Here is a 26,797-nt window from a genome sequence, read left to right on the forward strand (position 1 = left end):
CTATTTTTTTCCTGAGAAATGAATTTTCAGGACAAACTCATATCTGACCTTAAATAGCTTACATTGTAGTTTCAAAGGGTGTTTTAAATAGATATAATCTTTTGTTAGAGAAATCACGGATAATTGTTACTCAGAGTCCAAAGGAATCAAGTTTGCATTCCTTCACAGTATGTAGAAATGGACTCGGAGTCAGTTTAATACTGAGAACTCGATTAAGCTCCTCTTTTCCAAAGTTTGGGATGTGGGGTGCCACATGGTCAGGCCTGTCCCATGGGTCTAGAACTGCCTGACCCCCTGAAGGAGTTGTTGTCAGAGGCAGGGTAGTAGCTGTCAGATGTGCTCTTCCTGTGCACAGCCAAGGGAGTCACATGGATTTGGGCTGGGGTGGGGGTGGGGGTAATTACTATCCAGAGAAAGTATTTAAAGATAATTATACACCTCCCACTCTTCAAAATATAGCTTTGCTTGACAACTGGTTTCCTGGCAACACTTCCTACGGTATAATAAATGTAATGATTTATTAGAATGTGTAAATTTATTTGTGTGTTTACATATGCATGGAGGATATAGAAATTAAATGATAAAACAGGGAGGAGAAATTTGCCTGCTATTCATGTTCCCTTCATACTAACTAGAAAAGTCACTTACTCTAGAAATAGAAGTTCCTATATGTAGACATAGGACAGAAGGGCGGATATGAATGTGCCTAATCCACTTCAAAATTCTATATCATTGCAGTCCAATGGGAAATTTCTGCTCAACTCACCCTGGGATCCACCTTACCTCTTCCTAAGTCTGGGCCTTGCTCTTGCCTTTCCACCTCCATGGACTGTCCCCACAACTGCCAGGACCTCCCCTTTCTATGCCCTGCTCATTCTTGAGGCTTCAGCTCAAGTCCCAGTTTCTCCATGGTGAATTTTTCTAGTCTCCCCAGGCTCAGAATTCCTGCCACACTTATGTCTGCATTACTCATTTTAGGCATACATTAAAGAAATATTTATTAAATACTTGTCCTGGGATAGGTACTAGATATTCATCAGTTAAAGCTATAGTCTTTTTCTGCATAAAACTCATGTGGGCAATAAAGACCCTTAAGCAATCAAAGAATATGCTTAGCACCATGGCAGGCTCTGCAGAGGTGCCACAGGAGTGCACCAAGGGTCTCCTAGCCAGTGGTGGAGGAACCAGCAAAGGTTACCCAGGGGAAATGGTTTCCCATTTCCCCATATTGTCCCCATATTTTACTGTATGGCTCTTGTCTCTCCAGTGAGATCATAAGACCCTCAAGGGAAAGGGACCCTATCTTGCACTTTGCTATAGATCCGCAGTACTTAGTGCAGTCCATCTTCCCTGGTAGGGACATTTGACTGACAGATGGTAGAACAGCAGAGACAACTCTATGAAGATTTACTAACTTCTTGCTGAAGACAGTGCTTGAGAGCCCTGGAACTCTTGTGACCCAGGGATGAAGGTGGGGTGAGGAAGGGGCAGCTGCTAAAGGAGTTTGCTTGGTACATAATTTTGGATAGGCATCTAGAAGAGTAGACAACATCAAAATGGTGGACACACTAGGCTATTTCTAGATGCTGGAATAAGTTCCTAGTTTTTCTTTAACTGAGAACAAGCAACTCAGGAAATGATTCAATTTAATTCTTTTATATTATACTTAAGTAACTTAGAGTGGACTACAAGAGAGTAGACAAATTTGGATATGTGCCTTGTCCCAGCTGCTCATTTCACTGAAGATGGAGCAAGACAGTCCTCCCAAATTTTAGAACTCCATGGGATTCACTTCAGAACTCGAAAAAGTCAAGATCTGGAAATTGACAGGTTATCTGATTAATCCCTGCAAGTTGCACAAGGCTTTCTAAATCATTTGTTCCTTAACTGTTTAAATCCTATTCTGAACAGTGAGCCCCAAATGTTGCAAAATTCCTTATTGTGACTATTTCCTCCAAGTGGAGACTTGGCTTACCAAAGGAATACCCTAATATTGTAAGTCAATTAATTTGCTGAATTTCCCCTAAAGTCTCTCTTCTAGTATTTCTTTTTTTTTTTAAGATTTTATTTATTTATTCGACAGAGATAGAGACAGCCAGCGAGAGAGGGAACACAAGCAGGGGGAGTGGGAGAGGTAGAAGCAGGCTCATAGCGGAAGAGCCTGATGTGGGGCTCGATCCCATAACGCCAGGATCACGCCCTGAGCCGAAGGCAGGCGCCCAACCGCTGTGCCACCCAGGCGCCCCTCTTCTAGTATTTCTTTTAAGTAAACTGTGACTTTGCATCATTCAGTATTGCAAAAGAATAGGCTGGTTGGAAACTCAATTTGTCTTATTTGTCATTGTTAAACAGAGAAAATGATCAGGATACTTTAATTTTTTTTAAACTCAAATTTTAGAACCTTTTTTAGAGTAAAGCAGCTCTTCCCTGCTTACAAGGTTATGTCTGAGTTGCAAAAATTCTCTCTCCATTTTACCTCTATACTATGCTTTTCAGTCACGGCTGCCACAAGCAGACAGGAAGTACAAGGAGACATTCTTCTCGCATCTGTAGTGGAAAACTTCACAGCAGACAGAAACGGCTCCAGGTCTACTTTGATAATTTTTATGGCATTTTGAATCCATTGACAGCCTTTGATATCCCTTAAACACACACCATCAGTGAGCTGTAGCATCTAGACTAGAGGGCCACTGTTTGCTATCTGCTCAGACCTTTTAGGGCCACACTATCTGGTGCAGTAGCTACTAGCCACATGCGGCTCTTGAGCACTTGAAATTGGCCAGTCCAAACGAAGACACGTTGTAAGGGTAAAATACACTGGATTTCAAAGACTTAGAACAAAAAAAATATGAATGTAAAATATCTCATTAGTGATTTTTATATTAACTACATGTTGCAATGATAATGTTTTAGATACATTGGGTTAAATGAATTATATTAAGATTAATTTCACCTGTTTCTTTTTACTTTTTAACATGGCTACTAGAAAAATTTAAAAAGTCCTAATGTGGCTCACATTGTATTTCTATTCAACAGCACTGCTGTAGAGCTATGGGCCTATGCCTAAGATATAGTAGCTGAGCTGAAACAGGGGTTAGTATTCCTGGGAAGAACCTTTCACTAGGCTAGCACGGTGGTTAGCAACACGGGACCTGGGTATGGGTTCTGACTTGACTAGATGTGAGCATGTGACCCTTGGCCTCTCTCAGCTTCAGTATCTTCATCTGAGAATGGGTTGAATGGTAGTGCCAAACTACTGGTAGTACGCCTTTTGGGAAAACAGTTTTCTCTCTGTATTTCTGTTGTATCTTAAATAGTAACAGCAGAGGGAGAAACCCTTCCCAGAGATCCAATGGCTGGAATACAGGAGGTTAAGTAGATAGCAGGTTGAACTAAGTCTCAAAACTTAGCAAAGAGTCCCAAGGTTTAGGCGGGGGCATGGTTTCTCTCTCTTAAAAGTACGGGTTGTGGTGGCGCCTGGGTGGCACAGCGGTTGGGCGTCTGCCTTTGGCTCAGGGCGTGATCCCGGCGTTATGGGATCGAGCCCCACATCAGGCTCCTCCGCTATGAGCCTCCTTCTTCCTCTCCCACTCCCCCTGCTTGTGTTCCCTCTCTTGCTGGCTGTCTCTATCTCTGTCGAATAAAAAAAAAAAAGTACGGGTTGTACCATAGGTCACTGGATAGAAAAATGTTCCCAGAGTCTCCTGGGCAATCTCTTACTAGACAGAGTGCATACAGAGATGTCGTTTCTCTTCCAATCCTTCAGATCATGTTCATTCATTTGTTCACTCATTCATTTGTTCATTTATGATTCATTCATTTGCATGTAATGAGAATGATATTTTGGAAATATTTTCAAATGGATTTTTGTATCCCTTTTCTCTTATTTTGTGGGGGCTTTGTAACTATCAGGAACGCAGAGTGCTTTTTTAGCTTTAGCTGTCAAATTAGACATTTTGTTTGAGTTTGTGTAAGCCTATTGTCTTACTGAGATAAGACCATTCATTCATTCATTCAGCAAATATTAATTCAGCCCCTATTATGTATAGTCACTTCTTCAGTTGCTGGAGATAAAGCAGTAAAATCCAAGCAACATCAAGAGAGAAAGGATTTTTTATATTTCTAGAACTCTCTTTCATGTAATAAGGGCTAGGCCTGGTAGATTTGACCCTAGGTTTTTTAATGTAAAGGAGGTCTTGGCTTGGGAGAAAGAGGAAGGGGAGAAAGGCCTACATTTTCTGGTTCCAGTGAATTATGGGAGAAAGAAGGTATTAGAAATAGAGGTGAAAGTCAGACACCAGAGTCCTCACTTAATTCTCAGCCCTGGGTGCCAAGTCTCAAGAGGTTGCAGAAGGTTGCTTTAGAAACACCCAGATAGTCACGGGGAGGCCCAGGGATGCTGAGGCGAGTAGGTAGCCTCTACTGGGTATAGTATTGGGGGGGGGGTGTCTGCAGGCCGCTGGGAGAATGTCATCATTTGGCTCAGAGCTCTATCCAGGCTGGTGCAGAGACAGCAGCTAGAGGCAGATAGGTAGGTGAGACCGCCATAGTGCTCTGGGTTCCCCATAGCTCCTTCCTGGAGTGTAAAGGACCTGGACATGTCCATGGACTCAGATGGGGTGTGGAGGTGCTGAAGTTAATGACTGACAGATTTTGGGGGTCAGACAGCAGAGGCGGAGATTTCAAGATCAAATGTAAATATGGGGGGGGGCATATTTAGACTCCAGCAGTGGATGTCTAAACCAGATGGGCTGCTGTACCCCAGTAAGGACCTGAAAGTTCAGAGAGAAGCCCAGACTAGTCATCGGACACTGGAGATAGGCAGAGGACTCAGAAGGATTCCCGGAGCAGCCCTCCCAAGCCCTCTTTACTTCCCGGGATCTTGAAGTTTCCTGCCCCCATGCATCCAGTCTCCATCCTGGAGAAAAGCTGGGGAAGTGGAAATATGAGAGACTGAACATTTTACCTTCAGGGACTATCTAAAACATAGCATCGGGTTCCATTTACCCAGCTGGACTAAAATTTAGTGTTATTTATGCTCCTGCTACACAGTGGGTGAGGCTAGGGAAGCAAGATTAGATCAATTACAAAACATAAACAACCAATATTTTTGGCATGTGCAAGCTTTGTGGGGGAAAATTCACATCTTCACCTCACAAATCCATTAATTCATCCATTCAACATATATGTATGGACAGCCTACCCCTGGTAGGCACTAAGCTAGGCTCTCTAGAAAGAATATGTCTGAGGCATGCAGAGCCTACTGAAGGAGATAGGCCTGTGAGCCAGTAATTGGAGTGTAGTATGCTAAGTGCTGTGACAGAGGTATGAACAAAGCACTATGGGAGTAGAGGGAGGTGAGTAACTTCCCTGGAGAGTTTGCCAAAGACGTAGATGTACCTTTGAGGTTCTTAACAAAAACCTGAATTCTCCAGCTGAAGACATGTGGACACAGTGATTTGGAGAGAAGAAAGGCTGTATGGAAATGCCTTGATGTCTAAGAGAACAGGGAACATTCTGGTGACGGCAAGAAGTTCCATGTGGTTGGCACAAAGAGTGTGTGCAGGGGAGTGCCGGAGGTGGGCTGAAAAGGTAGACATGGGGCTGAAGACCATGGGTCCTGTGGAAGGTTCCCAAGCAGAGCAGTGTCGTGATCCTCTGTGCTTTCCATAACCCTTAAAGTTCAACTCCGACTGTGTTCCATCAACATGAAGTAGACAAGAATAGTAGCAAGTGTCCACATTACATTTATTTTAACTGGACTTCATCTTATAAGGAAGGGAGACACATTAGGTCCCCCAACCTCCCAGGGATGGTACTTGCCAAAACGACTGGCAAAGACTATTCAACAAATATTGATCCCTAAATTATATGCGGGATCTAATCTAAAAGTCTTTTCTTAGTAGCAATACAAAAGAGAGCCATTTACTCCTTAGAAGAACAGTCTCACTGTATCCTCCACCCTATAGGTGTTGCCTTGGACTACCCAGAAGTGTAGCTGGGGACAGAGCTAGCATGCGGTAGGAAAGAAGAGCATGCAATTCACTTACCTGAACTTTGATTTGGAAATCCGGTGGCTGAAAGAGAAAAAACAGACTTTACCAAGTGATATGTATGCATATTCTTTCATTTAAAAGATGTTCAGTAGTCCCAGAGAAGTTTGATGGCCCTGCATGACTAGAAATGGGGGCTGGACGGATGTGTGGAGTGAAGTAGAATGACTCTGGAGAGAGAGAACCCTACTTGTCAGCGTCTCTTGGCGTGTTTATATGTACGAACATGGAAACTGAGGGCTGGCCCAGCTGACATGTCTACAAATCTAGTATTTTCTAAGTGGAACCAGTGGTCCCTGGAGAGGGAGGGCGCCATGTGGCACACAGCATCTGCCCAGCAGGTCCCACAAAGTCAGGTTAGGCTGTGTGTTGGGAATGCTGCACCTTGATGAGAACGATGCAAGAGAGGAAGGCCTCTGCAGATATGAAGATCTTACTGGAAACCACAAGCAGGAACATGTCATCACAGACCCCACTCTTGTCCCAACAGGATCCCAGCCAATGCTGGGGTATGAAATGAAGATAAGTGAAAGAAACCAGCTGGGAACTGAGAGGTCACTACAGTCCTGGCTTGAGAGCTGCAACTGGGCCTAAAGGAACAGCCACAGGTCCTGACAGAAACCCAGGATGCTGACAGTCACATGGAGCCTTGAAGACGTGGGGGACTTCTGGGCAAAAGCACAGGGCAGGTGTGACTCAAAGGGTCACGATCTGGGGAGGGAGGTCCACTGAAAGGAGGAGCCTTCAGGGAGGCCCCGAGGCTACTGAGTTCATGTTGGAGAGTCCAGGGGAGACTAGGAGGAGGAAGTGTGGGAGAAGGAAGGGAAGAGAAAGACAGAGAGGGAGAGGGAGAGAGAGAGGGAGGGAGGAAGGGAGGAGGCAGGGAATGTAAGCACTTGAGACAAAACAATCGAAGGCAATGTGTCAGAAAAGGCTTTGATGTTCAGGGAGTGAACAAGAGAGATTGCAGGTGGAACAACCATGCTCAGAGGGACATGCAAATGTTGGATACAGAATGCAAGTTAGAGGTGAAGAAAGTGATGGAGACACTGGTAGGGAGACGCAGACAGAAAACAGGAGCAGAGAGTTCAGGAGGCGACCGCAGCAAGCCTGTGTTGTCCCAGCTCAGCACAAAGCGAGCTCTGTCGCAGAGCAAGAAAACAACCTCTCTTGTTATTTTTTATTAAAAAAAAATTAAACCAGAAGATGTGACAGGTGGCAAAGCCATCGTGCATGAGATAATTATATCTCTGGGGCACTGAGAATCCTAACCAAGTGCCTTTACTGCTCTGAACTGTTAGCTAATAACCTTTTCCCACCCCCAAGACTGCCTGCTAGGGCTGGAGTGTTTAATCACATGTTAACAAAGCATGTGGGAGGGGGACCAGGAGCCAAGGGCAGCATTTTTATTTAGAGCCACAGTTTAATGGGGGAAACAAATGTTTTCCAGCTGCTAATTGGGTGATGGAGAATTGGGGTCCTCTCTTCGCCAGCAGAGCCATGCTAAGCTTGGGACCTTCAGGGTCTTCACTAGGCTTACTTTTGGACAGTTGACTCTCTTTGCTGTTAGGCATAAGCCAAAGTGGATGACCGTGGCCTTTAGTCTCATGACTCTGTCTACAGAGCCTGGCCTGGCCCGAGGCCTTCTCTCAGAAATGTCTCAGTGATCCTCTCGGGGGTTTCCTTCAATGCAGACCATGTGCTCTTTCCTTTAAGGTTCTCTCAGTCCAAGGGGGTCATAAGCAAAAGTGGATTCTTAAAACCCAAACTCATATCTTCCAGGGAAATGACTCTGGAATGTGGGCATGGAGAGGGATCAGAGCTGAGGTGACTTTTTGAAATGATGTCCTAGTTCTAGTTCCAGCATGGTCATGAACTATAGACCCTTTCTTGGCATTCCAGCACATTCTGAAGAGGAGGAAATGGAGCAGTTAGTTACAAGTCCTGATTTATAACCCTTGACACCACACTTGAAGACTGATTTTTTGTTGTTGTTGCTTATCTCAGGGGATTGTGAGCATAATTTTAGGCCCACTGGGTCAGAAATGTTCATCCCCTTTTAAATACCACATTACTTAAGCACCCCTACTTAAGAAAGTGGAGGGTGTTGTTCAAGTGGCAAGTGTCTGGAGGCAAAGGAAAATCCCAGCTCTTGGAGAGCTGAGGTTAGAACTCTGTAAAGCCCAAGTATCTTGATTCCTCCATACTCCCTTATATAGGTGGGAGTCAACTGTAGGACTCCATTTCATGAAAACAGATGGACCCCATTGCTCAGTAGCCTCACCTCTTGGGAAGTAACCATTGGCTCAAGGTTTGGAAAGCTGGTCCATCTCACCGTGTGAGTAAGCAAACTGGGGATCATATGCAGGTCTGGTGTCATGGCCCCTACTCCACACCCTGGGCTGGCTGATGTGTGGCAAATGCTTCTTCCTACTGGTTTTTAAACCAGTTCAGATTCCTCAGAACAGTAGAAGCTCTAGCTTCTCCAAACCCCTATGGGGCATGCACAATTTGCTTAGAAGTCGTCTTGGCTTTTTCTCTCATTATTCTCCTAGTGAGGTACGACTCCTACCTCGTGTTTTCAATGGCTTACAAAGAAAGGCAAGGAGGTGGAGGAAGTAACTCACACTGAAGACCCACAGAGCAATTCTACTGGGTTGGACCTGAAGTTGCTTCAACCCAAGATACTTTCTCTGCCCAGGCCTCCAAGACAAACCTTCTAGGGAACCATGATTTTCTCTGTTGATATTAAGGTTTGAAATCAGAGACGAACCCCAAACTCCTTTCGTTTGCTTAACTACTTACTTCTTGGGAGCTTATTTATATTTCAGCCTTTCTCCCCTTCTTAGAGTGACGAGCACCATATGTTTACTACCTGCAGAATGAAATATCTCTCTGAATTATCCCAATTTGCCTGTAACATAAGTCAGATGGCACTGCAGTCACCATCCAGGCTGACACACATCTGACTCAACCTCCTTGACACCACAACTTCAACACTGTCCACAGCTGTTATTCCTAGAAGGGTAATGGACCTTGTCATCACAGAGCACTGTTTCAACAACTGGGTGCTGAACTCAGTTGCTTCATATTCTGGCCAGAGTCTCTTTCTCTATTTATCCTCCTGCTCTTGCTCTGAAACCAATCTTTGCCCTCACTGGGTCTTCTCCATCATTCATCCCCTTCCAGAGCTCCCAGGCTAATGCTAGGCTTAACTTCCAGTTCTCTGCTTGGCCCCAGCATCACATGGATGTTGTCCTCAACACACAGCCTGGGACTTGTACTTTGCCTGTCTTGCTACACCGCCACCTTGGTTCACGCCGCTGTTTGTTTTTAGTGCTTCTGGGCTACGCAGACTGCCAAAAAATCTGTCAAATCATTTTGCGAGCCTGCCTTCCCATTTACGATGTCAGTACTGCTTAGTGATCTTTTAGTGACCTCCTGGTGACTCAGTAGCTTGAGTCTTCTGTACTGTTCTTAGGTTCCTAGGACACCTAACCCCCACTTTCTGTGATGAGATGACAGATAATTTGGTATGAGTCCTATCATTGACTCTCTGTATCAGAGCCTATATCTGATTCTGTATTCTTTATAGAACTATAGAGTTTGAAAGCTTGGAAGGAATCCTTCGATGTCACCCGGATCTATGGGTTGTAGGATGTTTTATTCATATGAAATCTTACATGGAAGTCCAAACGTACAAGAGATGAAAATGGCCCCCAGGAGTCCTGAGCCTCTGCTAGGAGCACCCTGAGCCAACAATCAAGCCAACTACTTCATGTCCCAGAGGGCGAGACCAAGACTCAGAGGGGAAGTGCTTTGGTTGGGGTCACATAGCTAGTTGGTGGCTGACTGGGACTTGACCCCAGGACCCCTGATGCCAGGTCTCTTTTTCTATCTTCTAATTAGTCCCAGAGGTAAGGAACTCCTTCTTCCTGTGTAAATCTAGCGTCTCCAACTGTGTCTCTGAAGTCAACCTACTTATTTCCATTCCGGCATCTTTAGAACCTCCATTTTCACTGGCAGCTTCTCTGCTGTAAAGACTGCCCCAATGTTTACTATGATGAAAAATAAGCCCTCATCTGGCTATTGCTGCCTCCCCTTCTACTTTCTTATTTTCCCCTCTCCCTTCCATGGCCTCACTTCTGAAGCGAGTGCCCTATGCTGGCTCCTTCCCACCCTTCTCCTTCATTAAGACTCCAGCTCCAGCAAACAAGTTCTGTGGAGTGTGGCTCCAGAACCCATGAATAACCCAACCACTTTATCTCCATGTGTGACTCTAGCCTGAGCCAGCATCATCTCACACCTCACTACCTGCTGTCGAGGCTGCTGCACCGTGTTTCACTGCGTTCCCTGCTGGCCTCGCTTCTACCTATTCTTTCCCTGACATCCGAGTGATCCTTCGAGAATGCAAAACTAACCCAATCAACCTCTCTCGCCAGGTCCATGCTCTTGTGATTTCTCACAGTCTTGTGATAAAGACAAAGATCGTTAGGGGCCTACCTGGCCATGCCCCACCTCCAGCCTCACCTCCCCCCACCCCCCCGGCATGCTCTGGCCTGGCCATACTGGCCTCTTAGTTCTTCCACCCAAGGGCCTTGAAACACACTGTTGCCTTTGACTGGAACGTTCTTCCTTACTCTTCACCTCAATAATGTATGTTCTCTCTTCAGTTCTCATTTTAAATTTAATTCTTCAAAAAAAGTGTTTCCTAACTTGCCAGTCTAACCTGTTATTAACCCTACATTATAGCTACTTTTCCTCCCTATCACTTAACCCTATTTCTATGACTTATTTACTTGCTTACTGTCACTTCCACACCAGATTATAAACTCCAGTGAGATGGTATCAATTTTTTTCTACTGTTATGCATCACCATCACTTTGCACCAAGTAGGGCACACTGCTGAATAAATAGTTCTCTTGAAACTCTCCCGTGGCCTTCCTGCAAGTACTGCTGTCTGTTCTCTTAACACCTCTTCATCTGTTTCACTTACTTGTTCTTATTCGTCTGTCTGTCAGTTTCCTGAGATTCAGCCCTTGGCCAACCCTCATCCTATAGCCTCATTAACATTAGTAGTTTTTATACTGATAACCTCAAGTGTGTGGCTCCATCCCCGTTCAGAGCTGAGCCTTGGACCTCCATATCCTGTTGCCTATATGGTACCTGCAGGTCCCTCTGTTGGACCCTTGCTTCAAATTTTACTTCAGCATCCTTACTGTTTTCTGTCTTCAAACTCTGATGGCTCCTTCTTCATCACTTCCCTCTTTCCCCAAAAATATCATATTGCAGTTCCTTTTTCTCTCTGCCCCCACCTCCTCAGGGACCATCTTCATCAGCTCTTCTCACTACATATAAATTCTCATCCTGACCTCATCTGACTATACAAGTCTTTTAACTCTTAGCTGTAAAAATGCTAGCCCCTCACTATCTCCTCCCCATCACCCTCAGTCTCAGCCCCCAGCCTGTTCTCACACTGTTTCTCCCACCAGGAATGTTGGCAGTCTTAGCCCATGGTTGTCTGAGGCAAGGAGTGTGGTGGGGCTGGGGAGAGAGATGGGGAAAGACCATAATTTATTAAGTATGTATTATAATCCTGGCACCGTGTCCACGTATTTTACATGCACAGAGTAGAAGCATAAATGTGGATATTCATAAGGATAACAGGGACCATTTCTACAAAGCTCTTCCAGCCTGCGGAATGTGTCCTCAAGGAAATGACAGATATGCTAGAGGTGCCAGCTTCCCTCTCTGGAGGATAATCATGTTCTCCTTCCAACAGATTTCCATGCTTTCCTGATATATACTCTCAAGTGACTTCCTAGGGTGAGGAACTTCCCTGGTCCCTCCTGGTTTACAACTTGGACTATGCCCCAAAGCCTGAGTTGCAGGGTCTTCCACCATAGAGAACTACAACCCTTCTTGGTGTCAAGATCACAGAAAGGCCTGACAGACTTAGAAGGTTTGCTGGGGCCCATTTGCAAAAACTTAAGTGCTTGGTCTGTATGGCTCCAAAAGGAGAAGAGGGAAAGTCTTGGACTGCTGCTTAAAAATGTAATTAGCCCTGTATTTTAACAACATTTTGACAATAATTGCTTCCCAATGATGCCGAGAAATCTGCAGTGCAGACTCCCTGGTGCCACTGTCAAAGTGAGTGATGCTGAAAGCCCTGTGTACCCTGGAAATAGAAGTTGCAAGAGCCAGTCTGTTCCTAAGCCTTGTTTTCCCTTCTCCTTTCTCAGAGACCATTCTCAAGGCTGGCTTGTGTTCAGACTTACCTACAGAGAATCTTTTTAAAAGGGTTTGCTCAGACTATTGAGTCATTTCAGGGTTGATGCTGTTCCACTGAAAGAGCGATTTAGAAACTCATTTCATTTGGGACTGGTCCTACTCAGAGCCTTCTGTATGCAGTGCCTCTCAGTGACTGGGGTGAGTTTACAGTTCTTACACCACCAAGCCAACAGGAAAAGCAGGTTCCATTTCCCAGAGCAGACCCTGAATGCTCCAGGAGGTCTCCTGCCCAAGGTCAATGTGAATCCTTGACAGAATAGGACTTTAGTCTTTGGACTTTGCTGAGATGCTGGTAATAGAATCAGCAGTTTGCTTATTTTTAGCAGTTAAACTATTTTTTCCCTTCATTTTTTTTTGGGGGGGTGAACATTTCCCAGGGACTACTCGTTTCCATTTTTAAGATCAAAGATGGGTGATTGTGATAGTCCATGTGTAAATTGTTCATCTGTGCCCCTGGCCCAGTCCTGGGCCAGTCAGCTCCCCAAAGCCTGGGGCCTGGGGTCTGATCTAGGGGAAGGGAAGCTGTGGGCATCTAGGCTGGAGCTACTTTTGGAGGAAGTGCCTGGCCATGTTCCAGGCTAAGCACAGGTGAATTTCGTATTAACTCCAGTTTGTACTTCAGGCTTCTCTGTTTCCCTTCACTAGGGGGTAACTAGAGTTGCAGAGAAGGACCAACATGTTGATTATCTCCCAGGGTATTTTCTTACCTGTTTCTCTTCTTCCAGGTCAATTTTACCAAAATGGAAAGGGTGGTTAGCAGGACCCAGGGACCCTCACATAGGTGCCTCATGTGACAGGTGGTGAGAGGGGCTGGGAAGAAACAGACTTCAGAGCCACCCACAACCTCCCCTCACCGTCCCCCTACCCCTGTCCTATATTTCTCTGATGTAATGGACAGGGGCTCCAAATCCTGAGTCAGACCCTCTCACAGAACTGGAGACTGGCCTTAATGTTAAGACTCCTCCCCCTGCTCAAGCCAGGGACCTCTTTTCCCCACACAAGTCACTGCCTGAGCTTTCTGTTTCTCCGGCTTCTGCCTCACCCATGATGGGCATGGTGACTTCAGGACACATCATCCCTGCCCGCATCCCTGGAAAAGCCCGAGTCCCTGGGCTCACGGTGCCTACTCACGCCAGCCTGGCCCCGCAGTTCTCTCCCTCGATGTCACCTCCAGCCACGTTTTCGGTGTTGACAGACTCGGTCTCGCTTGTGGGCATACTCACTACAAGAGTCAAAGGGATGCAGAACAAGGCATTGAGAGTGGGGAGGGAAAGGGGAGAGAAGAGCATTAGTTTGCAAAACACCTGGTCCCAAGACTGTGGGCTACTTGGGAGGAGGAGAGCCTGAGCAGCATCTGTAGTGTGTGTGTGGGGGGCAGCGGTGCTGCTATGAGCAGGTTGGGGCACTGACACTGCCATGGCCAAGTTTGGGGGTTTCCTTGACCATCATGCCTGCTGCTTGTCTACAGTGAGTTTAACTAGTGGGACTTACTTCCTGAAAACACTTTGAAACACTTCCTGAAAATGTTGAATCCTTTCCTCCCTGCAACTCTGTGCCCTCAGAAAATCTGTGCAAGCTTTTCCATTTGTATCCACTACTAGCCATAAAAAGAGGAGCTTTCATCAAAACATTTTATTTTGCTTTTTTCCCCACCCACCAATTCTAAGGGGTTTCATCCCCAAACTTAGGGTCCAGCTTGTTTGTAAGAAAGATGTTTTTGCTGCCTCATGAAGTACTAGATGGATGTGGAAGACTGCCCCCTTACTTGTAGTGCACACTGGGTCTTGAGTCAGTTCCATATAGGACCATACCTGAAATAGGGAGCTTGAAATAAATGCCTTTTACCAGAATTGTGTACTAAGATTCAAACTAGCATTACAGACACCAGGAGTGGGGAGCATAACTGTGGAATCCACCAATTAAGTTTAAATGTATCTTGAAGATAGACTGCAGGTAGACTGGGATGTCATTTCCCCTTCCAGCAATTCTGACATTCTGACCCCAGCAGGCTGACTTGGGATATAAACCATCTAATTCCACTGGTGACAATCTGATCAATCTCCACTCCCTCCCCAAGGCAGCAGTGGGTTGCATTTCCAGAGTGGCAGCAATTTTCTAGCTTGGAACCCAATGTAGTGGCTTAGAGAAGCCATTATTTTATCATTATTTTTTTAATTTCAAATAGAAGTTTCACTCAAGAGAGTTCTTCCTCTTCACCTTCTCTTACCCTTTTAATATGATGCAACAATGAGTTTTATTTTTGGCAACCCTTGTTCTTAAGAGTGGCCATTACAGCATTGGTCCTGGTTCCGTTCTCCTTGCAGAACAGAACTCCTTAGGTGGTGAGAAAATCACTAACTTTCAGCAGCCACAGAATCTGCAATTAGTGAGGGTGTGGCATTGAGTGATATGGCACCTTGTATAAGTCCCCATAGGGCCACCACAGCCCAGGAAAAGCTTTTACTGGTTATATGGATAATATTTTTGGATGGTGATTTTCCAAGGTTCATTTCTTTTGGATGAAGACAAGCTGGGTGGGTGAGAAGAGACTCATTTCAGGAACATGTAAGATACAAATAGAAAGCCAGTCAAATATGTCATGTATGAGAGACCTTTCTACCCTAGGACTCATTTTTAATACAGTTGGGTAAAAAGAAATCTAGATGCCATTTCAAAGAAGGTTGGTACTGGATGAGACTTTGGATATTACCTAGATCTAACTTATTCCCTTCACTTTATAGGACAGGAAAGTGATGTTTAGGGAAGAGAAGATGCCCAAGTTCACGCAGCGGTAGGACTTGGTCATGAGTACAAGTGTCATGACCCCCTGCACCATGCTCATCTTGACTGCCCCTCTGTCGACTAGCTCCCTACTCTATACTTTAAAACAGGATGAGGTTCTTATAGCCAAATCAGGCACTGGAAGCATCATAGGAGCATGATGAATAGCCAAATGGTGGTGCTGAATTTTACAGCATTTACACACCCTTTGTAGGCAGAGGTCTGAGGGAGCTGGTGTGTGAGGCCAGACCTTAGGGATGTTTTTAACACTGGGAACTGGGAAGAGAGTATCTTCAGAGCTTGCCAGGTTCCTTCCTCCATCCACACTATGGAAGAAGTCATACAACTGAAGAGCCTTCAGTCCTTTCAATCCATCTATCTCTGGTCATCTCTGACCTAAGTTTCCTTTAACTCTTCAAGCATCATTGTTTAAAGTTAAAGAGCTCTGGGGATGCCTGGGTGGCTCAGTCAGGTAAGCATTGGACTCTTGGTTTTGGCCCAGATAATGATCTCAGGGTTGTGAGATCAAGCCCTGCATTGGGCTCTGTGCTCAGTGCAAAGTCTGCTTGGAATTCTCTCTCTCCCTCTGCTTCCCCTCCACTCTCTCTCTCTCTCTCAAATAAATAAATAAATAAAATCTTTTAAAAAATAAAGTTAAAGAGCTCTGACTTTGTGAAACTTTGCTTCCAGAGAGCCCCTTATGTGTTAATGGAATGGTATGATGGTGGTTGTGCTAGGCTTGGAAATACAACCAAATTAGGAGTGGATGGGCTTGGGCTTTAGGAGGAACCATATCACCTCCTAAATCAAGGAACCGCCTGTAGCAGTACCAAGCTGGCATTTACAGTGTCCTTAATCTTGGCGGGCACTATCCAAAGGAAGGGTTCCACCAAGGAATAGCTGCTGCTGATTGTCATGTCTGCTGACTTTATACATACGAAGAGATGACAGGGCAGTGACTTTGAGTGGGACAGATAACCATCCCCCTACAGACACAGACACAGACACACACACACGCACACGCACACAAATACACATTCATGACCACTGAATCACAAGCCATTGAGAAAAATGCCCTCCCATAGAGTCTGGTATGTACTAATGCACATTTACACACATAGAGCACAGGGCGACATTACCATGGGTTTCTGTGGAGTGACTAAACCAAGCAAACTTCCCTTTCTTCTGATCAAGCAAGCCCGCTGGAGTGCCTCCTTTCACAGACAAGATGGTCAGTGTCAAGAACCAGGAACAAGACATCAATAGAGAGCATGCAGTCAGCCACGGGCAAAAGAAAGAAACAAGGAACTCAGCTTTCACATAGAACATCCATTTTCATCTTTGAACATAAACTAAGAAAATTGTAAAAAGCGATAAACCAAAACACGTAAGAAAACATAACAAAGTAGAACCAAAATCCCAAATCACATGAATTAATGACACAAAACAAATGATGGACCCTGAGGAGAAGGAGTTACTCCAGCAGAAGCTTTAGTCTACACTGGTCTATCTAGTTAGTGGCTTTGAGGGAAAAGCTTCCTGGGAGAGGCCACCACTCATCCCTGCTGACTCCCTGGGGAGGTGCCCCTTTTACAGGCTCCAGTAGGGTAACTGCTAAAATCAAACTAGCATTGGTGCTACCCCTTCACTCCTACCTGATGGCCAGATGACTTGACCTCTTCCCCACCTGTAGTGGATCCACCCCTCCCTCACCACTTACACTCAGATCATGCCATTTGCAGATGGAAAACAGCCCATGGATCTACTTGCCCTTTTGTCCAACTATTCAGTCCCATTCAATAAAGACCCATCAAGTGTTTCAGGCCTGATCATATCCAAAATGTGTATGTATCTGCTCTTAATTAGTTTAACAGGTGAAGTAGTTGCTCGATTGCTTGTTTATGGGTAGTCTTTTGAGGAGTTTGGTGTATAAGAGGGAAGACTTCAATAAGCTTCTTTTGGCACTGGGCTATAGTTGAAGAAGAGCGTGCTAGGGAGATTGTAAAGACAATAATTACCACAAATGGAGGAGGGGGAACTCTGTCTTCTGCAAAAGACTTTGAGTTCTGGTTGTCAAATCCTTCACCTAATCCCAGAGAGAGAATTTTCCCACTCTGACAAAACTAGTATGAACTGCACTTCTGCCAGGCCCCTCTGGAGGGTGCTGGGGATGAGTGGTGAATGAGGCTTAGTCACAACTTATTAATGAGGTGGGAAATCTGCTACCACTTGGGAAAGGAAGCATGTGTCTTGATGGGGAATGGGTAGGTGGCCCCATCGGTTCCAGGAAAGGGCATGAAGGGAAGGTCAATCCAGGTTTTTAGGTGCTTCTTTATTTTACCCACTTCCCCTGGAACTTGGATCACCCTCAGTGAGCATCCTTGAACTCTGCTTGTTAGTGAGAATTCTGAAGACTGGTTCATGAAAAAAAGGATCAGTCTTATTTTTAACCTAGGTAAAGGGCCATACCCCAACCACACATCTTTAAAATACAAAGCTTGGAATAAGCAAACACTTCTCAAAAATCCCGTATGAAAAAAGCACTGAGGGTTAGGAGCTGAAATCAATGGCCTGGTTCCAATTTGCCTTATAGTAAAAGATATGTCTCAGCTTAGAATGATAACAATTACTGAAGTAAGCATCTCATAGTGGTCTTTTTTTGGAGGTGTAAAAGGGTCAACATGAGGCTGCCAGTCACCAAGTTCCTGTCTGTTCACATGATTGTCTGGGGGAACAAGAGTCCTGGTCAGTAATGGAAAGCCCAGAACACTGTGACCTGTTATACAGAAGCATTAGTCAGCTTCTGGCCTTGGCATCAATATTGCCCCATATTGTTTGCTTTCAGAAATAACTGCATGATAACTTTAGAAACAACAGAAAGAGCTTGATAAAAACATGGCCATTCAATGTATGACTGAATTTGACCAGGGCTGGTCTTTCACGTGGGCAAAGTTGGAAGCCACTGATGTGGAAAGGGATTTGAAGAGCATGTAAGTCATTTCCCTTAAGAATGTGCAGTAGTGTCTGCTAGATCTGCTCTTTTGGGTCAAGTCATATATCTGAAGGTTCCTTGTTGAAATGAAAATCTCTCACCTGGAAGGAGCAGTACATTAACATATTAGTGCCTATTTGTGATAGTTTATGCCGAAAGTACCTAAGGGAATAAGATGGGTGAAAATGCAGTTTGTGTTCCTATTACTAAGGGATTAGACAGCAGGATCATAGTTGATTCTTTAAGGGATTTGTTGCCCTAGAGAGATGGACTTGCTGTCCTTCTTGGAGTCTGAATGCCCAAACTGTTGAAAGATAAGAATTAATAAATGCTGGATACTATTTGGTGGATGAGCTGGAGACTCTGCCTCTTCCCGTGGCCACTCAAATGATGAACTGGCTGGAAATTAAGGCAGAAATACAACAAAGAACCCAGGCGCCCGAGAGCACCTCTCCTCTAAAGGCAACCCTCTGGAAGCTTGTAAAGTGAAGCTTGATGTGTGCTCATCTGCAGACTGTGTCATAACAACATGCCCTCTGCGGAATGAAATGTGCTTCTTGAATGATTTAGGAAGGATGTTACTGAGAAAGAATGTTAGGGAGAAAGCTAGTTTTCTGACTTTCTAACTTCATTGTTAGCAGGTACTATGCATCAGGTCTGGTTTTCTGGGCTGTCCTGTTCCTTGACTTCTGGTGAGAAGATTCCCAAAGAAAATGAGATTTTCCTGAAAGAGTAATTAACAGCTGCTGTTGCAGGTGGTGGATAACATAATTACATTTTTTAGTCATATCACAACCGCTACAATGAGTTGTGTTGACTCCATCTCCCCAACAACTAATTATATCTTGAATTAATGTCTTCTCTCCCCAAGATATTTTCTTTTGGTGACAACTCTTGCTTGAATGGTGCCTGGTAGATGATTTCTGTGTCTCAAGGGAGGTGCACAGATCTTGTTTCAGAATAACCAATGTCTCCCCTGAGCTGCTTGGAGAACAGTTGTGTGGATACTGGGGGGATTATAATAAGCCATTTCCTACCTGCCTGGAAATCATATGAATCATGCTGGGAGAGGAGCGCTAGATCTAAGCCATGGTGAAGATTGGCAGTTCCTGGTACATATGGGTTTGCAAACTCTCTGAAGGCTTATTTACTAAAATTTAGTAATCCTCCATTAAACACCAGATAATGCTGCACAGGTCAGCTGACCAGTGTTTCCAAAGCTGTGGTCAACAGAGAAGTTCTCTGTAAAACTAATGTCTCCAGTTCCTTATACTGCTTAAAACAAACCTCCAAGTGGTGAATCTGCTCCAGGTTGTCCCAGTGTGTGAGCACTCATGATTGCCATAAAAAGAAATTAGATCTCAATTCATTTAGCTACCATGATGTAATACGTATCCCCAAAGATGGCCATACTCATCCACATGCATAAAAAATGACTTCAGAAGGGGCTCTGACCAAGGTTTGAGAGCAGCGTTAGTTTTGATAAAGACTAAGAAAGTCACTAAGGTTACTTAGAGATCAATCCACAAAGGAAACAGTAAGCAAAATCTTCTCAAGTATCCCTTCCTTTACTCTCTTTTTCCTTCTCCCTCCTTCCCCTCCTTCCCCTCCTTCCTTCCTCTCTCTAGGCTGGGGGGAGATGCATGGAGAACCATCCACACATAAAACATCTGGCCTTGCTTCTCGAGGCTATCTGTCTCAGATATTTTTATTCATTACAATTGACCGAGTGACAGAGCAAAGCTCCATGTGAGGGAATGAAGAATGGACCTGGGAGAGATGGAGAAATCTGCCTAGTTCTGAAATCTTTGGTCACCCAAATGGCTTTGATACTGTCTCAGGGATGGGGCTTTGCAATTTGCTGTGGTGACTTTCAGCAGGAATGGGGGGCCTTTCTTGAGATCTGCTAAGAGAAACGCCTGGTCATCATTCTGGAATTTAGCTGCAGCCTCATTACCCAAGGTCAGAGAACTCATCAACTGCTGTCAATCTTTTATCTTCTTTTGTTGGGAGAGGGTTGGTACATCAGGGCCAGACATCCCAGGCAGTGGTTGGGGTGTTGGAAGCCCAAGGAACTGAAGGCATTTCTCACCCAACGTGAACTTCTCCAGTGCTGTGGAATGCCGTATGGAGCCAATGCGCTGAATCCTGGCTCTGCCAGACTGCCAGGATCCATTTACTCAGGCTTCTATGCTCTCTTGGATGAACTGAACAATTTACTTTGCCATTTAATTGGCAGATGCCCACTTTATTATCTTTTTTGTATATGAGTGATATAATTAGTATTCATTTTCTCAAAGTACTAATCTGAGTTATGACTAACATGCAAAAGGATTTCTAATGTCCTACTCCACCGACTCTAATTTGGAATCTAAAACTCTCTGTAATCTGGCTCCATGCTATGTGTGATAGCTGAGAGTGCCCCTCAGAATTTCATATGAAGTCCTAGCTCCTGTACCTCAGAGTGTAACTGTGTCTGGAGAAAGGGTCTTAAAGAAGTAATTAAATTAAAATGAGATAATGAGGGCAGGTTCTAAAGCAATTTGACTGGTATGCTGATCAGAAGAAGCAATCTGGACACAGACACACACACAGAGAAGACAATGTGAAGACATAGGGACAAGCCACAGAGAGACACCTGGAGCAGGTCCTTCCGTCATGGCTCTCAGAAGGAACCAGCCCTGGTGACAGCTTGATCTTGGATTTCTAGCTTCCAGAACTACGGGACAATAACTTTCTGTTGTTTAAGTCACCTTGTCTATGTGTGGTGCTTTGTTACAGCAGCTCTAGCTGACTAAGACACTATCGATTCATCCTCATGTCCCAGTACTTCCTGCAGAAATTCTCCGCCCAAGCTGGGATCCCCTCCTCATTGTCCCTCGAATGTGCCATCTGTATTCGAACCTCTGGGCTTTCGTAGCTATGATGTCACATAGCCTGTGCACCTCTCCTTCACGTATTCCAGGGCTCAAGGAACAATAGCCCTTGGGCCAAAGCCAGACTGCTGGATTTACACCTTGTTTTGTAAATAAAGTTTTGCTGGAACACAGCCATGCCCTCTTACTTCTGTGTTGTCCACTGCTGTTCACGCTACAGCAGCAGAGCTGAATGGTTGCAGTAGAGGCTCCACGTAACCTGCAAAGACTAAAATAATTACCAACTGGCTCTTCAGAGAAAAAGCGTGCTGACTCCTGAACTCGTCAAATTTCATCCATTCCTGGAGTCCCAGTTCTCATTTGTGGAGCCTTTCTGGACCACCCACTGCCACAGAGTCCCCACTTCTGAGCTCCTGGAACATTGGGATCCATGAGGATTTAAAATTAGAATGTGAATTCAAGTTATAGTTCGACCCTCTCCCAGCCATGAAACAGGTAAGTTATTTAATCTTTCTGAGGTTTCCTTATATGTAAAAAGAGATTAATGATACCATTTAGTTCATGAGGTTCTAGTAAGGATTAAGTGAAATAATACTTATAAAAACTTTGTAAAATGGTAAATGCTGTATTTGCTAATATTACCAACTAATTTTAATCTGTGTTTCTTATAGTTTACTGTATGAATATTAGATTATCTCCCTAACTAAGTTATAATTTTCTCAAGGCCAGAGTCTTTATATTAGAATTCTCTGGACTCCTTTTCAGATCCTAATGGTATTAGATTTGGAACTATAATAACAACACTTTCTATCTTTATGGAGTTTTAAAGGCACTCCTACATGCTGGACATCTTGAGGGTTCGTCCTTCAGATGCATCCTTCATCCCTCTCTGCTATGCCCTGTACTCCAGGAGGTTGACCTCTGTAAACTGCATCAACAACTTCTCCTATGCTAGGGCTTTGTGCTGTGTCGACCAATGGGAAGTGCCAGCAGGACGTCTGTGAGGCCTGAGGAAAGTGAAGCAGGGGTATTTCTTTCCCTGGTACCGCGTACAGGGCTGGTACAGATTGGCTGCCTCTTGTTGCTGAAGACCGCAAGTCTGATCACATGAGCCTCTCCTCACGGTCACCCTCTCTGATTTCTGGAAACTGCTCCTTCACTTTGTCCATTCAGGTCCTTCCAGCAGGCCCACGGTGCTATCCCTAGGGTCCCGCATTATCCCTTGTTGACTTCACTAAACTTTCCTGCATCTTTTTTATTAAACTCTCCTTAAATCACCCACTTTATGAGTCTATCTGTTTTCTGTCACGAGCTTGACTAATGGAGCCCTCTGGTCCAGGAAAGGTAGATAGTAGTATCCCCCTGTCAAGTGAAAGGGTAATTTCCACGAGTTAAACTTAGTTGTCCCCAGAGTGAAAGCTAGTGAATGGCACAGAATGGCTGGCCTTGCACCCAGGACTTCCCTGGGTACATCAGGCAACCTCCAGAGTAACTTTGCTCAAATACAGAAGAATTAATTGATAAGAACTAGTGGTGTAGGGTATTACAGTGGGCATTGCTTTTGCTCCATGGCAGAATAGAACTGGACATTCCAGTTGTGGTTACTGCCCCAAAAGAGTCTCTTGGAAGAAACTATATTACATTTCATTTCATTTTCTCTTGCAAACCGCCCCCCAAAACAAAAAAAACAATTAGGGAAGTTATTCCTTAGTACTTTTCTACAGTTTGATAGGTCAAACACATGGCCAAATACAGTCTCAGGCTGACAGGTGAAGGAAGGAGCTCTTTATATGTCTTTATCCAGATCAGAGTCTTAGGAACCCCCCTAGTACCGTGAGTCTAGGAAATGCCAAAGATGATCCTCGCCTTGGCCTTGCCACGAAATAGCTCCAGACCCTGTACAAATCACGTGATGATTGGGGGGGGGGTCTCATTTTCCTCATCTCTTATATTAATAAATTAAATTAGATGATGGGTTGCAGGTTTCTTCTAAGGGAAAGAAAGAGGAGAAGGAGAGGAGAAAAGTAAATTGTAGAAAAGAAGAGGCAAGAGATGGTGAGAGAGAAAGCAAAATGGAGCCCAGCCGTGGTGGTCTGTCTGGGTTGAAAGGTCACAGAGAAAGGTGCCACAGCCTTCAGAGCCGTCTCAGAAGCTTCCTGCTAGCCCAGGCCCAGCAAGGCTTCCTCCACATAAGCAATTAAAACGGGGTTGATGTTAAGCCATCAGAAAATAAATATAAAACAGGATTAAACATTAAGAAGCCAAACAAAGTGGCCTTATTAAAAAGGCACAATATAAGCATGATGTGCCATCATAATAATTATTATTACTGCTGTAAACTGGGAGGAGGCATAAATGCCTGTCCTTGATCTGCAGTCATAATCCAAAGAAGAAAACCAGGGTCGTTGTACTCTCAGCAGGCCATAAACACCCAGTGTTCCCAAGCAGAAAATTTCTCCCCACAATTGTGGCGCCACTGAGTCGGGCCTTTGGCGCGGGTAAGGGGAGGTGGGCAGTGGCAGGAGGAGGCAGGGGAAGGAAGTTCAGCTGCGTCAAACAAATGTCTGAACTTTGGCCCATGGCCCTCCTTCCTCCTCCACCCTGCCCCACCTTCATCAGGGATGGCAGGGCAGCGTGGAACATTCTCAGGCCCTTGGGACGATAGGGGAAACAGGACATCCGATCGCGCAGGAGAGCATGGACATCCCCAGGGAAAATAGAGCTCACCACAGCCATTGGGGTTGAGACAGGATCTTCTGGACATGATGATGGTGGCCTTTCTGTGTAGGATCCCTTTGGAAACTCAATTCTTTGAGGGCACAAACTAATTTTAGGCTGGAGGGAGGACATTATTCTAATTCCCAAAGCCTGGTTTAGCAGTAGCTGGTTGCTCATGTGGAATGATATGAAAGGGACAGAGAATGACTTGTGCCCTCTATCCCTCTTCAACCCAGTCCAGGGATGTCTACTGGTCATTCCTTCATTTTAGGGTTTGTCCCCTCAGAGTGCAAATATTCTTGGATGTGTAATAGTAGCATCAGTCATTTCTATCTTAATACTAACAGTATTGAGCAATAGTTTTTTGATCACTCACTACATAACTGCTACTCCTCCAAGCATTTTACATATGCTGACTGATTCAAGCCTCAAACAACCCTACCGGGGATTATATGTCCCCATTGTATGTTTCGATATTATAGATCAGGAAATTGAGGCTTAGAGAATTAACTCACTTATTCAAAGTAAGCAGCTAGTAAGAACCAGCATTTGAAATGTGGTAGATGCTATGCTAAGTCTCCCTTCTTAGTCATTATATATATTGCATGAATTTGTAAAGTCCTTTCCTAATCATAAGAGAAGACTAGAGGACCCTGAAGATGTGCCTGGATCACTGAGGGGAGAAGAGGAGCAGAAAATACAGGTGGAGGTTCTGGGGGAGAAGCCACTTATTTCACAGCCTTGCCCAGGGCCTCCCTGCCAGCTCTTCTGGGCAAAGAGGGGGAGGCAGTATGCAGAGCAGCATGGCTAGGAGCATGGGCTCTGGAGCCTGGTGGCCTGAGTCTGCGTCCTGTCTCTGACACTTTGGAACTCTGTGACCTTGAATGTGGTTCTTCACTGTTTTCTGGCTCAGTTTCTGCACTGCAAAGGGAGACCTGAATCATACCTGCAATTGCAGGGCTAGAAGGTGTAGCCTTCATTTCATAGGTGATAATATTAAGGTCCAGAGAAGGTCAGTGATGTGCCCATGGTCACAAGGCTCGTTGGTGGTAGAGGGACAGTCCTCTTTCCACCATCCAGTGCTGCCACCTTTCTCACTTGCATTCACTTACGTCATGGAGAGGATCAAAGTCCACCCGGAACACCACAGCTAAGCTCTCCCTTCGGCTGGAATTCCAAAATTCCACTGTGGATGAGTTTTACACTTTGCACCCTGTTCTCTGCTGTTTACAAAGGCTATAGAGAGCTCACGATTCACTCTCATTTTCTCTTTTCTCTTGGGCTCTGTCTTCCCCTTTGCTACTTTCTGCTGCTCAAGATAACTTTGACCCAGGTCAGATTTCCTGCAAGGAGTCCTCCAGGGACCCAGCAGAATCTCAAAAGATGCAGGTACCCAGAGAGTGGGAGCCACCTTGAGTGAGGAGCACCACCTCTACGTCAGGGACTTAGCCTTGCCTTCACTTCCAGCGTGCAAGTCAATTGTTGCCTTAAATTTTGAGGCTGCCTCCATTAGTGGCATTTATGTGAAGTGAGTCACTTTAGCTCCCAACCCCATGGTGTCTCTTCAGCCCCTAGTCATTTCATCAATGAGTTTATGGGCAACTGTCAGATATCAATCAGCTCTCCCCGTTCTGTGGCAAGTCCTTTACTTTAATTAATCTCCCCGCTCTGCCTGCTGGAGGCTTTCAGTGGTTACTCTCCTCCTTCTTGCTGGGGTGAGGATGCAGTCCTGGGTCCGTCTTGCTCCTTTAATGGCCCACATCTGTCATGGAGAGGTCCTCCTGCAGTGTCACTTCACATGATCCTAGGCCCCCCACCCTGGACAAAGGCCCAGGAAAGTGGTGCTCCCTTCCTCTGCATCAATCAGATCCTGTTAGGCTGGGGTTCGGGGCTCAGGATCAAGTTCTTGGAGGGGCAGCAGCCAGAGGTGAAGTTCTGGGATGGAGAACTTGTGGGATGGTGAAGGGTGGTATGTCATGTTCTAGGAAGAAACTGGAAAGGTTTAGTCTAGATAAGGTAGGTTAAGAGGCCTCATCACCCCCTTCAAATATTTGGAGTCTTCGCTTGGGGGGGAAGATACTGCCTGCTTCAAGTAGTTCTACAAGGAAAAGGTATCAAATAATAACTGGAGGGGTGAAGATTTTGCCCTAAAGCAAGAAACATGTCCAAAGTGGCCTGGCTGCCTTGAAAGACTATGAAGTAGTCATTACTGGCAGTTTTCAAACCTTTGCTGGGAGTTTGAGAGGAGCTTCCTAAGGTTTCTTTTGCTTAGAACTCCCCACCCCCCCCGCCCCGAGCTTTACAGCAAGGATGCCTGGAGTGGTGCATCACCACGTTGTGGACTGTTTGTGGGGGGGGGGGGGCAGGGCCCAGACGGAAGGGGTTCTTGGAGCCCTTACCTGATTCTTTCACCTGCTGGGGGAGCCTTCCCTCAGCACCATCTCATCACGTCACCTCACTGTCCCGCACCACACAGAACGCTCAGCCTGTCTCCCGAGGCTCCTGTGATTTGGTTTCACTCCACTCACCCAAACTCCATTCCATCTCTACCCAGGGAATGCTCGGGGGCAGGCATTCAGCTCTCCTCTCCACCTCTGGTACATGCCACCCGGGCCGGCTTGGTTTGATGCCACTGCATGCAAGGTGCTGGCCAGCCGCCACACACCCACCGACATCTGGTCTTTGCCCTGCAGTACTGACCCCTGGGCTCCTCCACAGGCACAAGACCTTCTTTCCCTCCAAGTCCTACTGCCTTCCTGAAGCCTTCCTGAATCCCACAGAATCACAGCTCTTCCTCCCGAAACACGCACTCTTTGCACCATGCAGTTCAAGGGCTCTGGTATATATGCTGCTCGCTAGAAAGAGTACAGCGCTGTTCGGTGTTACTCCCAGGAAACGATGCCATTTTAACTCTCACAACCACCTGGGGAGAGAGCCAGGGAGGAAGGTGTCTTCAGTCACAATTTCCACATGAGAAGACCGAGGCTGTGCAGGAGCAGTGCTGGGGTGAGGGTGCAGGTCTGGCCCGTCCTCGGCTCGCGGCTGCTCCCCCAGCCAACAGCGCCTTTGACTCTCTGGCTCATGGT

General features: G+C 45.4%; 1 protein-coding gene across 3 annotated transcripts in view; it reads right to left on the reverse strand.

The window, feature by feature from the left end:
• The window catches only part of CACNA1C (calcium voltage-gated channel subunit alpha1 C), a 646,718-nt gene that overhangs the window by 143,136 nt on the left and 476,785 nt on the right, over window positions 1-26,797 (reverse strand). For all 3 annotated transcript variants that reach the window (XM_057319003.1, XM_057319002.1, XM_057319004.1), the window contains exons 10-11: window positions 13,476-13,566; window positions 6,051-6,077 (exon numbers count right to left, since the gene is read on the reverse strand). In XM_057319003.1, the coding sequence (XP_057174986.1) occupies window positions 6,051-6,077; window positions 13,476-13,566 (118 nt within the window). The remainder of the gene's footprint in view (window positions 1-6,050; window positions 6,078-13,475; window positions 13,567-26,797) is intronic.

Source organism: Ursus arctos, unplaced genomic scaffold (genome assembly GCF_023065955.2).
Source record: "Ursus arctos isolate Adak ecotype North America unplaced genomic scaffold, UrsArc2.0 scaffold_26, whole genome shotgun sequence".
NCBI lineage: Eukaryota > Metazoa > Chordata > Mammalia > Carnivora > Ursidae > Ursus > Ursus arctos.